The sequence below is a fragment of the Arachis duranensis genome, chromosome 1, assembly GCF_000817695.3.
Source record: "Arachis duranensis cultivar V14167 chromosome 1, aradu.V14167.gnm2.J7QH, whole genome shotgun sequence".
Lineage (NCBI taxonomy): Eukaryota > Viridiplantae > Streptophyta > Magnoliopsida > Fabales > Fabaceae > Arachis > Arachis duranensis.
In genome coordinates, this window is record NC_029772.3 from 95,804,324 (window position 1) to 95,819,116 (window position 14,793).

At 36.3% G+C, this 14,793-nt stretch overlaps 2 protein-coding genes across 3 annotated transcripts; one reads left to right on the forward strand and one right to left on the reverse strand.

Annotated features, from left to right (window-relative positions):
• Positions 1-8,135: 8,135 nt before the first annotated feature.
• Positions 8,136-11,782, forward strand: LOC107464648 (sodium/hydrogen exchanger 1). Its single transcript, XM_016083588.3, has 14 exons — positions 8,136-8,399; positions 8,648-8,766; positions 8,864-8,961; positions 9,045-9,104; positions 9,189-9,235; positions 9,325-9,519; positions 9,631-9,686; positions 9,774-9,840; positions 9,940-10,040; positions 10,107-10,208; positions 10,290-10,428; positions 10,513-10,575; positions 10,662-10,745; positions 11,031-11,782. Exons 1-14 carry the CDS (start codon positions 8,241-8,243, stop codon positions 11,394-11,396), a joined length of 1,656 nt encoding a protein of 551 aa, XP_015939074.1. The 5' UTR covers positions 8,136-8,240; the 3' UTR covers positions 11,397-11,782.
• A 99-nt stretch (positions 11,783-11,881) lies between these two features.
• Positions 11,882-14,450, reverse strand: LOC107464656 (vesicle-associated protein 1-1). Of its 2 annotated transcripts, XM_016083601.3 has the most exons (9): positions 14,293-14,450; positions 14,141-14,205; positions 13,958-14,028; positions 13,792-13,873; positions 13,593-13,708; positions 13,319-13,498; positions 12,990-13,190; positions 12,524-12,601; positions 11,882-12,210 (listed from the first exon to the last, which is right to left on the reverse strand). In XM_016083601.3, exons 2-9 carry the CDS (start codon positions 14,190-14,192, stop codon positions 12,094-12,096), a joined length of 897 nt encoding a protein of 298 aa, XP_015939087.1. In that variant the 5' UTR covers positions 14,193-14,205; positions 14,293-14,450; the 3' UTR covers positions 11,882-12,093. The 2 variants fall into 2 exon arrangements, with proteins under 2 accessions (XP_015939087.1, XP_020981963.1); XM_021126304.2 differs by lacking the exon at positions 14,293-14,450 and having other exon boundaries at positions 14,141-14,286.
• Between the last annotated feature and the right edge of the window lie 343 nt (positions 14,451-14,793).

Below are 14,793 nucleotides of genomic sequence, written 5' to 3' on the forward strand. Positions count from 1 at the left end.
TGTAAACCCCTCTCTCCGTCCCCTCCTTTCCCTCCCTTTTAGATTTCACAATAAAATCATACTATGGACAAATGAAATTGAATGAATTTCTTTGTTATTACATAAAAAATTAGATAAAAAATTGAATGAGTCTTTTCGATTTAATTTTTAAATTATAGTATAGATAAATTAAATTGAGGAGTCTTTCGACCCCTGTCCTTTTTGAAAATTGACTAGCCGTACCCTAACCTTTAATAATTGACGAGTCGGCCCCTGTCTATTCGCTCCGTTAGACACATCGATCCTTCCGTGGCCCCTTCGGTTGAAACTCGACGGAAAACGCTGACCTGTGACGGTGAGCAGGTGATCTGACATGTACACATCAGCTGAATTTCTAAAAACAATTTGGCCCCTGCCTAGTCATCAAAACATCGTTGTTTGAAGAAAATGAGAGACGCGCGTTTTAGTGAACCTCTCCCCCTTTCTCCCCTTACATGCAGCTTCAGTAGGAAAATCACCCCCACTTAGAACACAAAATTACATAGTAACCCTAGGAAAGCGAAACGTTTTCCTCCAAAACAAGCTGACTAAGAGTTCCAGCGAGGAGGTGGCGAAGGCTTTGTTGATGGAGATGTTGACGGCGCTACAAAGGTTAGTGTGGTTAAATTCGTTTGCTACTTTATGAGTTGGTTGTACTTTGTAAACTTGGGTTTTTGTAATCTTTTTTTGATACCCTTAGTCACTTTCATTGGTTATGATTGGTGTGGATGAATATAGTAGCTAGTTAATCAAAAGTGTTGCACATTTTTCTTCTGGCAGATGTGATATGAAATTGTCCCTGTTTTTCACCATGGGGGTTGGTTCGAAAGGGATTCTGATGGAGTGTTGCACTACCCTGATGGAAAGGTAGAAATATTTCCTCCGTTAGATATAGACTATGTTAACTTCAAGGATTTGGTGGAAATATTTACGGGTTTAGGGTATACTAGTTACAAAGAGGTTTATTGGTATGATGGTACCGCCCCTGACTTGGAATCTGGATTGCATGTTCTTAAGGGAGACAATGAGATTAACCAGATATGTGACAAAAAGATGGAGGATATGGAGTCTGATTTGCTTGTGATCTACTTTGAACACAATATTAGCAATCCAGATTATGTTGTTATAGGCAGTACAGTGGATGATGCTGTTGAAGTTGATTCTTCCTCTTCTAACGATGGATATGAGACCACTGAAGATGAGCCCTACAAATCCCCTCCACCTGGTTTTGAATCTAGTAGTAGCAGTAGTGGTGAAGAAGGTAAGGCCAAGAAGAAGCCTGTGAGTAAGAGTAAAAAGGGTGGAATGAGTGTGAAACAAAAGAGGAGTGTTGGAAAGCCAGATACTCCTAAGAAGAAGAGTAATGCGCCACCTGGTGGTATTGATGACAATAAATTGTCTCCTAGGACTAAGAAGAAAAGGGCAAAAAGATATGTTGGAAGAGTCAGAAACATATATTGTCTCAAGAAGGAGGATGTAATGTACCAAGGAGTGGGCTTAACACTGAAGCAGGTAATGGGCCAAGTGGGGTGGATCCAACTCCAGAGGCAAAGGGTAGGCCCAGTTCAGAGCCTGCTAATAAGGAGGTGGACTCAGACATTGACAAGCCCTATGAATATGAATTTGAGGCATTTAACTCTCCCATTTCTAGTGAAGATGATGAGGATAGACCAAGATATCGTGATTTTAATGAGAAAGCTGAGTATGGTAAGGTTGAGTTTCAGATAGGCCAGCAATTCACTACTATAGAGCATTTTATGCAAGCATTGAAAGACTATTTTGTGTTTGAGGGTAAGGAACTGCAGTATCTGAAGAATGAGCCTAAGAGACTTAGAGCTAAATGTGCTGAGGAAGATTGTCCCTGGCTTGTGCTCTGTTCCTATAACAGCCAGAGTTTTTGCTATCAGATTAAGACACTCTATGGAGAGCACAACTGTGAAAGAAATCTGAGCAGTAATATGGTAACAAGAGCTTGGGTCACAAGCAAACTGGTTAAAAGGCTGCTCACCCAACCACTTATGACACCAAAGAGGCATTGGAGCATATGAAACAGGACTACAATGTCCACGTAAATTATAAGATGATCTATCGAGCTTTGAAGGCTGCTAGAGAGGAGACAGTTGGTAAAGAGAGAGAACAGTATGGCAAGCTTCATGACTATATGAACGAAATTCATAGAAGCAATCCGGAGTCTACTGTAATGGTTGATGTAATCCCACAACTAGAAGGGCGTCCACTTTTTAATAGGTTATACATATCTATTAACGCATGTAAGAAGGGATTTAAGGTGGGTCGTCGGACTCTGATTGGGTTGGACGGTTGTTTCCTAAAAGGCTACTTTGGTGGACACCTACTATCTGTTGTTGCACAGGACGCAAACAACTACTTTTTTGTTATATCCTTTGCTGTGGTTGAATCTGAAAACACTGACTCTTGGAGATGGTTCTTGAACATACTGCAAGATGATATCGGGCTAGTCAATGAACATGGATGGAACTTTATGTCTGATCAACAAAAGGTATTAAGTTTCCTCTTCTCAACTGTTTGATTATGTTAGCTTGGCTGGTTTTATCTAAATTTGCCATGTGTGTATCTTTTTAAAGGGACTGGCTAATGCATTGCATGAAGTTATGTCACAAGCACACCACCGAAATTGTGTACTCTACATATAGAAAAATTTCATCAAGCATTTTAAAGACAAGCATACTAAGGGGTTGGTCTGGAAGGCTGCTCGGAGCACAACGATGAAGGACTTCAAAGGGTCAATGGAGCTTATCAAGAAATTAAACAATGCAGCCTATGAGTATCTAAACAAGTTTGAAGCAGCTGCATGGAGCAAGGCATATTTTAGTCACGGGCCAAAGGCAGACAACATCACGAACAACATGTGCGAAGTGTGGAACGCAAAAATTGTCGAGTATAGAGGCAAACCGATTTTAAGTATGTGTGAAGAGCTTAGGAGCTACATTATGCGCAAGATAGCAGGGCATAAACACAGATTAGGCAGGTGCACTGGGAAGCTGGCTCCAGTTCAACAATTAAGGTTGGATGAGTATGTTATACCAGAGAGCAACAAGTGGACTACAGAATGGGCTGGAAATGATGCTAGAGTGTTGTTTGAAGTGCAAAGACACTAAACAAGGGTTGTTGTCAACTTGCAGAGACAAACTTGTGCTTGTAATGTTTGGCAATTAACAGGTAATATCTAAACTTGTCATTCAGTTTATAATAAAATTATAGGTTGGATCTGATGCAATATCACATGCTATTCACTAGATAACTCTCAGGGTTACCTTGTAAACATGTTGTTGCTGCCATAGCAAAACTGAGAAAACAGAATTTAAGGCCAGAGGATTTTGCACATAAGTGGCTAACAATGGATGCCATTAGAGCTACTTATGGGGATTCAATCAAACCAGTTAATTCTGAGGAGTTCTGAGAAGAAACTAATAGGCTCCAACCTGAGGCACCAAATATTAAGAGACCTCCTGGAAGACCAACTAAGAAGAGGAGTGTTGATGTGGTGGCAGAGGCTCAGATGAGAGAACAAGGACACAAGGTGAAGAAGACCTTCCAGGTGACATACAGCAAATGTGGACAGAAGGGGCACTATCATAGGACATGTAAAGGTGCACCAACAAATCCTAACTGGCAACCAAAGAGAAAGAAGCCAAAGCAACAACCTAGTGGACAGCAATCAAACCCTACAAATGTAACCCCAGAACAGGTCATGTTGTAAATTTTAGTAACTCAAAATTGATGTGCCTAAATTTTTTGCTTGGCTGAATCTAAATGGGTCCTGTAATTTTTTTGTGTTGCACAGAATTTGGATGGAGTTGAACCAAGTAGAATTCACAACGTGGCTGTGACACTCCAAGATCCAATGGTACCCCTTTTTGCTGTTCTAGATTTAGTTTTTTTGTTGGGTAGAAGACTGATATGGACTGAAATCCCACTTGAAAAAAACTTATTTTTTATTGTCCCTATAAGGCTAAGGCAAAAAAACAAAAGAAAAAACTTCCCAAGGTGAGGACCACTCCCACACAACTCGAAGAGCCAAGAGTGGAGATCCCACTTTCACAGTCTGCACCACTACAACCAGAGGTCTTTTTTATTTGTCAAACAACTATTGCACTATAACAAATTTTTAGCCCTCTATTCCAATTATGAAAACGAATTTTTGTGTTTTTCATTAGGGAATTGATGTCAATGCTGGACCTTCAGTGCCAAGTAACCCAAACCCTATCAACCATGGACCACAATCTGAAACAGGGCAAATAATTAATATGAGTAGCAACAGAACACCACAAGTTTTGGAACAAGAGAATAATACTACTGAAACTGGTTTAGGAACTGCACCCACCTTCAAGTTTGTCCCCACACCTGGACTGAGAAAACCTACTGTATCCAAGAGGAGATATTGCTTAAGGCCACCCGCGATGAAATGACCAACTCATACACATGGTAGAGCAGCATAGGAGTGGTGTCTTTTGTCTTTTTTTGGTTATTTTGGATCCACAATGTATTAAAGGCTGGGACCTGTTGTTTAATGACTTAAAGTATGTAGCCAACTACTAGTGACCTTTTGTTTAGGGAGTAAACATTTAGCTCAACAAAACATGTATTTTGTTTTCAGCTGATACATCAGCAGACTAAACTATGCCTATGTGTATAGCATTATGAATGAAACTCCTTTGCTTTTGGATATAAATCACACTGTCCAGGATTTCATAGATCCGTAACTATTACACAAAGTTAGATTATCATTAATACAACAAACTCACAATCCATCCATATAGAACATAGTAACTATATACCCAAAAGCAAACTTTTCATATTTTAACATTAACCATACATCTGCAACAACATACAAGCTATGGCTTAGACTACAGCATATCTCACTGCTACTAATACAATCAACATGGCTACCATGACATAGATCCTAAATCCAATACTCCATTTCTTTGAATTTCCTTCAATTGCCAAATTCACTTTGTGCTCCAATTGCTCAAACTTGTTCTCTAGCATCAACATTCTTTTATCTACATCAATGTCTTCCTCATGTGCAAAATGACAGGACATAAGCTCATCCAGCCACATGAAGTAGTTGCAATGAGGTCGTTCTATCTACAGTTGCAGTTATCATGAAGATCATTCATTCAAGCACAAAGGCAAACTGACTACAATAATCAAGCCTAGAGGAACACTTACACGATAGTGACAACAACTGAAGAAGATCCTGTCTGGGTTCTTGGCAGTTGCAGATCCTTGCATGATTGCATAACTTTCACACTTGCATTTAGGGTGTTGAAACTTCACCTTCTTTTCTCCACTAGCATTACTCGAACCCATCCTACCCTTCCTCCAACCACGACGGGTCTGAGCGGCTGAGGATAGCTCTGCGTCACTCATGGTTGTTACTTGAGTTAGGTAGGGGTGTACATGGCCCGGCCCGGACCCGAGCACTTTAGGGGCTAATTTGGTGTGATTTCATCGGGTCTAGGGTCGGGTAAAGGTCTCAAAAATAGACCCGAATATTATTTCGGATCGGGTCCGGGTCATGGCTCGGGTCACCCGAAGTCGGCCCGGTGGCCCGGTCATCATACACAATTAATATTTTGTGTTATTAGTGATGGATGATGGCTATTCTTATGTGGAATTTAAGTATTGTAAACCTTAATATTTTGTGTTATTAGTTATTATAAGACTATAAATTAATGTTTTATGTTTAAAATGCATAAAATTTTAGACTAATGTATAATGTTGTGTTATTTGTATTAATTTAAATATTTGGTGTTATTATACAATATTAGTATTGATTATGATTATGCTTTAATTTTAGAGAAGAGTTGGTTCTTGTTATATTTTTCTAAGTGAATTTTACCATGTCAAATAATAGTTGGAGCCTTGAAAATTTGGATATTTTTACATGCTAGCTTATAAGAAGGTATCAAGGTAATGTAATGTTAATGGCCCGATTTTCACCCGGTTTTTACCCGATATAATCGTGGCCCGAAAGTGTATAGGTTTCATCGGGTCTAGGACCAGATTTGGGTCTAATAAATAGGTCCGGTATATATTTCGGGGCGGGTCTGGGTCACATCAAATCTGATTTCACCTGGTCCATGCACACCCCTAGAGTTAGGGTTCGAAGAGGGGGAGAAAGGGGAAGAGGTTCACTAAAACGCGCGTTTCTCCTTCCTTCAAACGATGACATTTTGATGACTAGGCAGGGGCCAAATTGTCTTCAGAAATTCAGCTGATGTGTACATGTCAGATCACCTGCTCACCGTTACAGGTCAGCGTTTTCCGTCGAATTTCAACCAAGGGGCTACGAAAGGGTCGATGAGTCTAACAGAGTGAATAAACAGAAGTAGATTCGTCATTTTTTAAAGGTTAGGATGCGACTAGTCAATTTTAAAAAAGAATAGGATTAGAAAGGTTATTTACTCTTATTTTATTATAATCACAAATACAATATAGAGCATACATAGCAAAATACTGCTGACGTGCCACACGTGGTAATGTAAAAAGTAGAATGTGATAATGAAGAACAATGATTATGTCAATTTGATGCAGCCATGGTATGGTGTTGGTTAACTACTTAACTGAGAAGGACACTATTGTCATTGTCATTGTTATTATTTATTTATAAAAATACATACTTGATCTAGAAAACATTTCCTCGTACCTTTCCTTAAAAATGAATGTGGCCCAACTGCATCTAAATAAAGCGGTTATCTTTCTTATTTATTTCAAAATATATAAGAAATGGCAGTATATGTATTTTCTTTTTTATTTAAATTTATTTTGACACACACACATATACTTGAATATTCATCTAAACTGCTCAAAAAGTAAAAGTTATCTTAGCTTGAACATAAAATAAAAAATTATCGGTATATTATTCTATACAATACAACATCATGGGACTTCTAATACAACTAACAACGGCCGTGTAATGCTTCGTACTATGAAAAAATAAACACCGATATAATAATATAAGCTTGATTTTTTTAGTATTCAAATTTAGCACTTTAATTTTTTATGTAGGAGGATGATGATGAAAACATTATAGTAATAATAATTAATAAGAATAAAGAGGGAAAAGAAGGAATCAAATAGAAGAAAGTTTGAGACGACAGAATGATGAAAGTTGCACCCTCATCTTCGGCAAACTGCAATGGCATGCCGATATGTGTCCCCATTGTGAACCTCCCATCACATCCATCCACCTCACCATCATCATAACAACTTCAACGGCCAGATCTGTCTCACCAAGAATTCAACAAATTTAAAAACAAAAATATTTGATAACAAAAAAAATTAAACAAAAACAGTTAAAATTTATTTTATTTAATTTTTATTAATTTTCTGCCTGTTTTTTTTTTCTTTAGTATTATCATTCAAAAATATTTATATCTCTAACAGGCTCTTTTGGTCATAAAAACTTTTATACTATATCAGGAAACCATTTGTAAGAGGACTATGTATTTGTTTGGGTGTTATTAAGTTAAAAGATTTTTATTTTTAACATGTTTGACAAATTTTTAATAGCAAAAATAAAAATACTAAAAAAATAAAAAAATATTTTTTTGAGAAGTTATAATTTATATCTTTTTTTTATTTCTTTAAAAATATTTTTTATATAATAAATAAACAAAAAATATTTTTATATTATTTTAGCCAAACATAATTGATACCAAGAAGATTTTTTATATGAAATATTTAAATATAAAATTACTTTTACTTTTTAATAAAAAAAATCTTTTTATATACCAACGAACTATAACTCAAATTGTATAATCTCTTTATATTCATCTACAAATTGCGGGATTGAGTCTTACTCTTAAGTCTTAACTTTAAAAAAGATAACTAAAAAATATCTTTTTATGGTTAATATTTAAATATAAAATTATTTTTATATTTATAAATATCTTTTATAAAAGATAACTAAAAAAATATTTCATATAAAATAACATAAAATTATTTTACTTTCTTAAAATATCTTTTAAAAATATAACTTTAAAAAAAATTTTTTTAAAAGATGGCACAAATAAGCTCTATATAACACACACACATATATATATAACTGCGAACTGGTTGCATTACATGGAAGCTCAGTGTTGATGATTAAAGTTTAGACTATTTGCATTCTCTTTACTGTCTTTCTTTTGCTTTTGCTTAAATGGTGTTTTTGGTTGCGGAGAAAAGAAGAAGAGATGGCATACGAGGAAGTAATAACGAGTGTGATGAGCTCCGATCACGCATCAGTGGTGTCAATGAACCTCTTTGTAGCTCTTCTATGCGCTTGTATCATCATAGGTCACTTGCTCGAAAAGAATCCATGGCTCAATGAATCCATCACCGCCCTTCTTATTGTGAGTAGTTCATTCCAGCAACTAACTAACTAACTAACCTTTTTTGGTTGCATCTTTAACTTGACAGACTAAGGACTAATGAATTACTCCATAAAAGTCTGTTGTTGGCTAATGAATTACTACATACATAAGGCGAGATTTGAAACTTGACAGGACAAGTGAACTGACCACTTGACCAACTTAAGTTAGTTAACTAACAAACTAACTAATTATCTAAAATGCTGATAATGAATTCCGATCCGGTGTAGGGTCTGTGTACAGGAGTGTTCATATTGCTAAACACGGGAGGAAGAAGCTCTCACATTTTCGTTTTCAGCGAAGATCTTTTCTTTATTTACCTTCTCCCACCTATCATTTTCAATGCCGGGTCAGTTCTACGTTTTCTGAAATTTTGTGTGTTAAGTAATGAACTAATATTTCAATTGAACGCTTTAATTCTTACTTACATTGCTCTGCTACTCTAGGTTTCGAGTGAAGAAGAAACAATTCTTTCGCAATTTTATGACTATAATTCTCTTCGGAGTCGTTGGAACTTTGATATCATTCGCGGTCATATCACTGGGTAATAATTTCTACTCAAAAAGTTATGACAAGTTAATTGCTTATCTCAATTTTTTATTTATAAACGTTATTCATTTTGATTAGGTGCTATACACTTATTCCAGAAATTGGATCTTGGTTCACTCAAGATTGGAGATTATCTAGGTATGATTAATTAAAACAGTAGTAATATCCTTCTGATATAGTGAACATTCTCTTCAAACTCTTACGTGATTTTCCTAAATGCAGCAATTGGAGCAATTTTTTCAGCAACAGATTCTGTTTGCACTTTGCAGGTCAAAATTTCAAGATTCTTTTTCTCCCTTTTTTTAAACTAAAGGATAGTTGTTTAAACTATGAAAACTACTTGTGTTGGTAATGTCAGGTGCTTAATCAGGACGAGACACCATTACTATACAGCCTAGTGTTTGGGGAAGGGGTAGTAAATGATGCTACTTCTGTGGTGCTCCTCAAAGCAATTCAGAATTTTGACCTTTCCCACATTGACTTTGCCACCGCTTCAGAATTATTAGCCAACTTTTTATACTTATTCATCGCAAGCACTGTGCTGGGAATTTTAGTATGTCTTCATCTGACCCAAGAGTTTTGTTCCCTTGTCAGTTGTCTCTGCTGCTTTTTATTTGAGACTGTAATTAATTACAATTTTCCAAATGAACCTTTTTTTTGTCAGGTTGGATTGCTTAGTGCATACATTATTAAAAATCTTTATTTTGGCAAGTTGATCAGGTATATTTTTTTAGCCATATCATTACTGTTGTTATTATTATTAATGTCCATTTTTTTTTAATTTAAAGAACTTGTCACAAATGGCAGGCATTGTACCAATCGTGAGGTTGCTCTTATGATACTGATGGCTTACCTTTCATACATGCTTGCTGAGGTGAGAATCTCCTTTTAATTTTAATGGAGGTTTTTTTCCATGTCTATTCATTACTGATGCAATTAATTCCAATACTAATAATTTTATTTTCTTTTGTAGCTATTTGCTTTGAGTGCTATTCTGACCATGTTCTTCTGCGGCATAGTTATGTCTCACTACACATGGCACAATGTTACCGAAAGTTCAAGAGTCACAACGAAGTACGTAAAAAATTTCAACATGTTTGATTTATTATGAGATTGCTGATCTGAATTAACCTATTGCAGGCATGCTTTTGCAACATTGTCATTCATTGCTGAGATATTTATATTCCTTTATGTTGGGATGGATGCACTGGACATAGAGAAGTGGCGATTTGTAAGCCAAAGGTAATACTAACATTTCTAGATGAATAAACTTTGTAAAACGTGAAAATTTTAATTAACATTTTTGGTATCTTGATTCATTAGTCCTGGAAAATCAGTTGGGATCAGTTCAGTGCTTCTAGGACTTATCCTAGTTGGAAGAGCAGCATTTGTTTTTCCTCTCTCATTCTTATCCAATTTGCTCCAGAAATCCCCACATGTGAAAATTGACATGAAGCAACAAGTATGTGTTTTCTTTCCCTGTTTCAGTTTCTTTTCGGAGCCTTCCTTGGTACATGACCCTGTCTCCTATGATCTTGTTTCACAGGTCACAATCTGGTGGTCTGGTCTCATGCGAGGTGCTGTATCTATAGCACTTGCTTACAACCAGGTGAAGTAATCAAACTTCATGGCTAGCTTTCAATACTAACTAAATCTGCGTCTGGTTTAGTAATAAACTGAATCTTTGACATGCAGTTTACAAGGCTAGGCTACTCTGAGTCGCGTGAGAATGCCATCATGATCACTAGTACCATTTCTGTTGTTCTCTTCAGCACAGTGGTTAGACACTAATCTTTTCTTGATCAACTTGGTTTGTAAGTAATAAAACAAGTGTTTGATTGAAAATATTGAACTAAAAGTCAACACTAAGCAATGTAGTGATGATATACTAGTTAACCGTGAAAGGAAAAGGGGGACTTTGGTGGATTTGAAAAACAGTAGTGTCAATGCATCATTTTCTCATACGTGTGATGTGATCCCAGCATGATATATCTTTGTAATAATGTTTTAAAAAAGAAAGGAAGGACCATAATTCATTTTGTTGTAACTTTTGAATAAGTGCAGGTGTTTGGGATGATGACAAAGCCACTTGTGAGGTTACTGCTTCCTTCTTCCAAACATATAATCAGCATACCGTCCCCACCATCGACCCCAAAGACACTGACAGAGCCCCTATTGGGCAATGGACACCATGACTCAGGGCCCAACAATGGTGACAGTGTAAATGGGCCTAGCCCAAACCGATTGCGTATGCTTCTGAACATGACTAATCGTGGAGTACACCATTATTGGCGCAAGTTTGATGACTCTGTTATGCGTCCTGTCTTTGGTGGGAGGGGTTTTGTACCTTACGTTCCAGGTTCACCCCTTGAACCGAGTCTTCCGCAGTGGCGTTCAATTACTTCACCTACAGCTGAAGAAAACTTATGATTTGTGAAGATACTACTGATTTTGTATTGTGGTTATGGCATAAAATCGGCTTTCGGTTGTGTACTGTAGCCTATAGTTAGAAGATTTCAGCTTCAGATAATACCAAAAAGGGATACAAGAATAAAGGAAAAAAGATACGACGAAAAGGTTATAGAAGGAATGTGAAATTGTCAACATTTTTTTTTTTCTGACGTGAGGTTTTTTGTGTTAGTTTTGCCCCCCCTGTTTTTGCTGACATAGAGAGAGAAGGGTGGGATTGATTGCTTGTAACTTGCAACTTGATTGGGCCAGATGATTGTATTTTTGGGTGTGCATTTTTTTGTGTGTATAAAATTATCGATGAAAAGGTGCTGACAGTTAGTTAATACAGTTTTCACTTTCTGCAACCTAGATTGTATTACGATTATTTTTTGAAGGAGAAGTTTGAGAGTCCTATAATTGCGGGAAGTTCTAAGAAGACAGACAACAAATAGGGCTATAAAAAGTAAAAACATCAAAAGGCTAGCTATTATTGAAAAGGAAGGAATAGTTCACTGTACATTCATTTCACACAGCATCCCGTATCACATTATCAACATCTCGAGTAAAACCATCACAATAAACAAATGAATAATCCTGTGTATAATCATTACAGAGAAATCCATGATTTCAGAATGTGGGCTATTCTCTACAAACAAGTGGCAGAGTTTTCTATACCTTATGGATGAATATAGTAACCAAGTACCACACTGACAAGAGCAACCATGCAAACAAACAGTAATGGAAACCCACCAGCCTGAACTCTTCTCATATCTACTTTCCTCCTCATATCCTCCTAACAAAACATGGAAAAGCTCCATATCAGACATTGAAAATTTATCAATCAACAACAAAATTGTATAACAAAATTGCATCAGAATAACATCAGCCCACAATAAGAATGTAAACAAAGGTGAACTCACTTCTCATTGGAAGGGATATATAATTTACTAATATGAGGAAAATATATATAATAGTTGGTACCAAGTTTTTTGCCAAGGGAAGCCACTGATGAACATTTAAGCTTATTATTATTAACACTTGAGCAAGTGGAAAACAGGATTCACATAGTTTCTCGGTTTGTAACTATGGACAGATAGGAAACCTACCAACTCTTTTCTAAGCAAATCTTTTTCTTGAGTGTTCATTCGCATCTCCTCATCCAGCTTCAAGATGGTTACATCAGCCTGCAAACATCATAATGTTAATTGGTTTCATCTTTGAAGCTCACAAACACACATACACACACACAATAAAGAAAAATTGCTAAAAAGGGATTGAAATTCGAAATATACCAAGGTATCTTGTAACAACCTTTTACGGCACTCATAGAACTAGAAAATTATCACACAATTTTTTTTTTTTCCTGAAAGCTTTTTCAGTAATACCAAGAATGTTTGAAACTTAGAATTGACAATCATTCCGCTACTTAAGGTTCAGCTGTTAGCTAAAAGAATGATGTGATTGAGATCATTTTCGCAGCAGACATTTTAGAGTTATATTAAACTGCGAAATAAAAGTCTTGAAATTAAAATGACTTTTACATAAAGTTCAATATAGATTAAGAGGTCTCACCGCTCTTAGCTTTGTATCCATTATACTTAGCCTTGACTTCAATTGCTCATATTCCTCAGCTGAATTCAACTGTGCAGCATCATTTTCGGGCTTTATATCAGGCACATTCTCATTCTCAGAATGTCTTGCAACAACATCCTCATCCCTTCTGTCTTCTTCCATATTCTTGGCTGTTTCCAATCCTTTGAATTCCTCACAAACCTGCCACAAGAAATGAATAACGGGAAAGAAAATATTATTTATCATTATTCATTAAGCAAAGCACGGACATCACCATGATGAACAAAAAATATTGATGATCTACATATACAAATTGTCTATGAGATCACCTTCAGAGGAGGAGGTATGTTCTCAACTCCACTAGGCACCCTATCTTTTTCCATAGGAACTTTGTTTGATTCCTGCTTCGCATCGCCATTTACTGGAAGCAAAACCGGGGAAGAAGATGGGCTGATGAGGACCACCCTCAGTTTCTTCTCCTCAATATACTTCCCACTATCTTTTGCAAACTGCAGAAATATATAAAAGAAACGCTTCAAAATCATCCAAGAAAACAATAGGGCTACTATTGAACCAAGTGTTAATGACAGAAAACTAATTAACCATATCAGAGGTGATGTCATCTTCAGTAGTTCCGAAGGGGACAATTGTGCTCTGAATGAGAAATTTGTCTTTGCATTGCATATCAAGTGGTTCTGTTCGCTGAGCTTGCATAGTAACTGCATCATCCAACATAATACATGTATATAACACAATTATGCATATACACAAGGGTTTTAGAACTCGAAGAAGAAAAGAATACCAGTAAAATCACATGTTTCCTTTGGCTTGATGATGCCTAAGTTAGGTCTAACACAATATTTCTTTGGAGACGTTGTTTTCACCTGCACATTGATTCAAAGTTGAGATTTTTTACTTTTGCATATTCATTCAAGATTGGTGTTTAGAAAAGAAAGAAACGAAAGTACCTTAAAAGCAACATACTGATCGGACTTGTTTACAGTTTGAACCTGGCACGAGCTTTGTTTCTTCAATTCAACTACACCGCAAAGAAGAAAGAAAGAAAGAAAGAATGTGAATTAAGGAAGAGTAGATATATATACAGAAGAAGCTGTTTAAGTGTAAGTGGTTGGTGAAGAAGATGGACTTACAGAGAAATCTGAGTTCGGGTGGTTGGATTTGAAGAAGCTCGGTGGTCGTCATGGGTCTGGTGTTTCTACAAATGAGAACAAAAAAAAGAGCGTCAAGACTGAATTGAATGAGTGTACGTAGAATTGAGCATTGCAAATGGCGGTAACCGTACGTGGAAATGGAACCCTAAGAAAAGAGAGATGGAAGAAGAAGAAGAAGAAGAAGAAGAATTGAAGAGGATGGTGTGATGTGTGTGCAGAGAGAGAGAGAGAGAGAGAGAATGGGATTCATATGAATGAATTATGAAATGAGTGAGAAAGAGAAGAGAAGTGGAAATTAGAATGAAAGAAAAAGAAATAATAAAATAATAAAATAAAAATAGAGAGATGTGGTGTGGTGGTGAGTTGTTACATTGGGAAATGGGAGACAGTGAGCGTCGGTTACGTCAACGGCAGTTGGGTCTAACTCACTCACTCTAACTCTAAGCGGTTGAAGCTGTAGTTGTACCTTCCTTACTCGTTTCACACCTGCCCTCTTTTCTTACTCTTCATTTTACTACCTATTTTCATTAGCAAAACATAATTAAAATTGGGTCACTCTACTATATAGATTGAGATTGTATAAAAAAAATATAATTTTTTTATAATTACTTTTTATTATTTTATTAATATTT

Bases quoted from the DNA above. Each gene is read 5' to 3' on its own strand.
- LOC107464656 (XM_016083601.3), bottom strand. From the start codon at position 14,192: ATGACGACCACCGAGCTTCTTCAAATCCAACCACCCGAACTCAGATTT. The intron at 13,709-13,791 runs GTATTCTTTTCT...TGGATGATGCAG, and splicing joins GGAAACATGTGATTTTACTG to TTACTATGCAAGCTCAGCGA. The intron at 12,211-12,523 runs GTAGGTTTCCTA...ATGTTTTGTTAG, and splicing joins ATTTGCTTAGAAAAGAGTTG to GAGGATATGAGGAGGAAAGT.
- LOC107464648 (XM_016083588.3), top strand. From the start codon at position 8,241: ATGGCATACGAGGAAGTAATAACGAGTGTGATGAGCTCCGATCACGCA. The intron at 9,687-9,773 runs GTATATTTTTTT...CACAAATGGCAG, and splicing joins TATTTTGGCAAGTTGATCAG to GCATTGTACCAATCGTGAGG. The intron at 9,841-9,939 runs GTGAGAATCTCC...TTTCTTTTGTAG, and splicing joins TTTCATACATGCTTGCTGAG to CTATTTGCTTTGAGTGCTAT.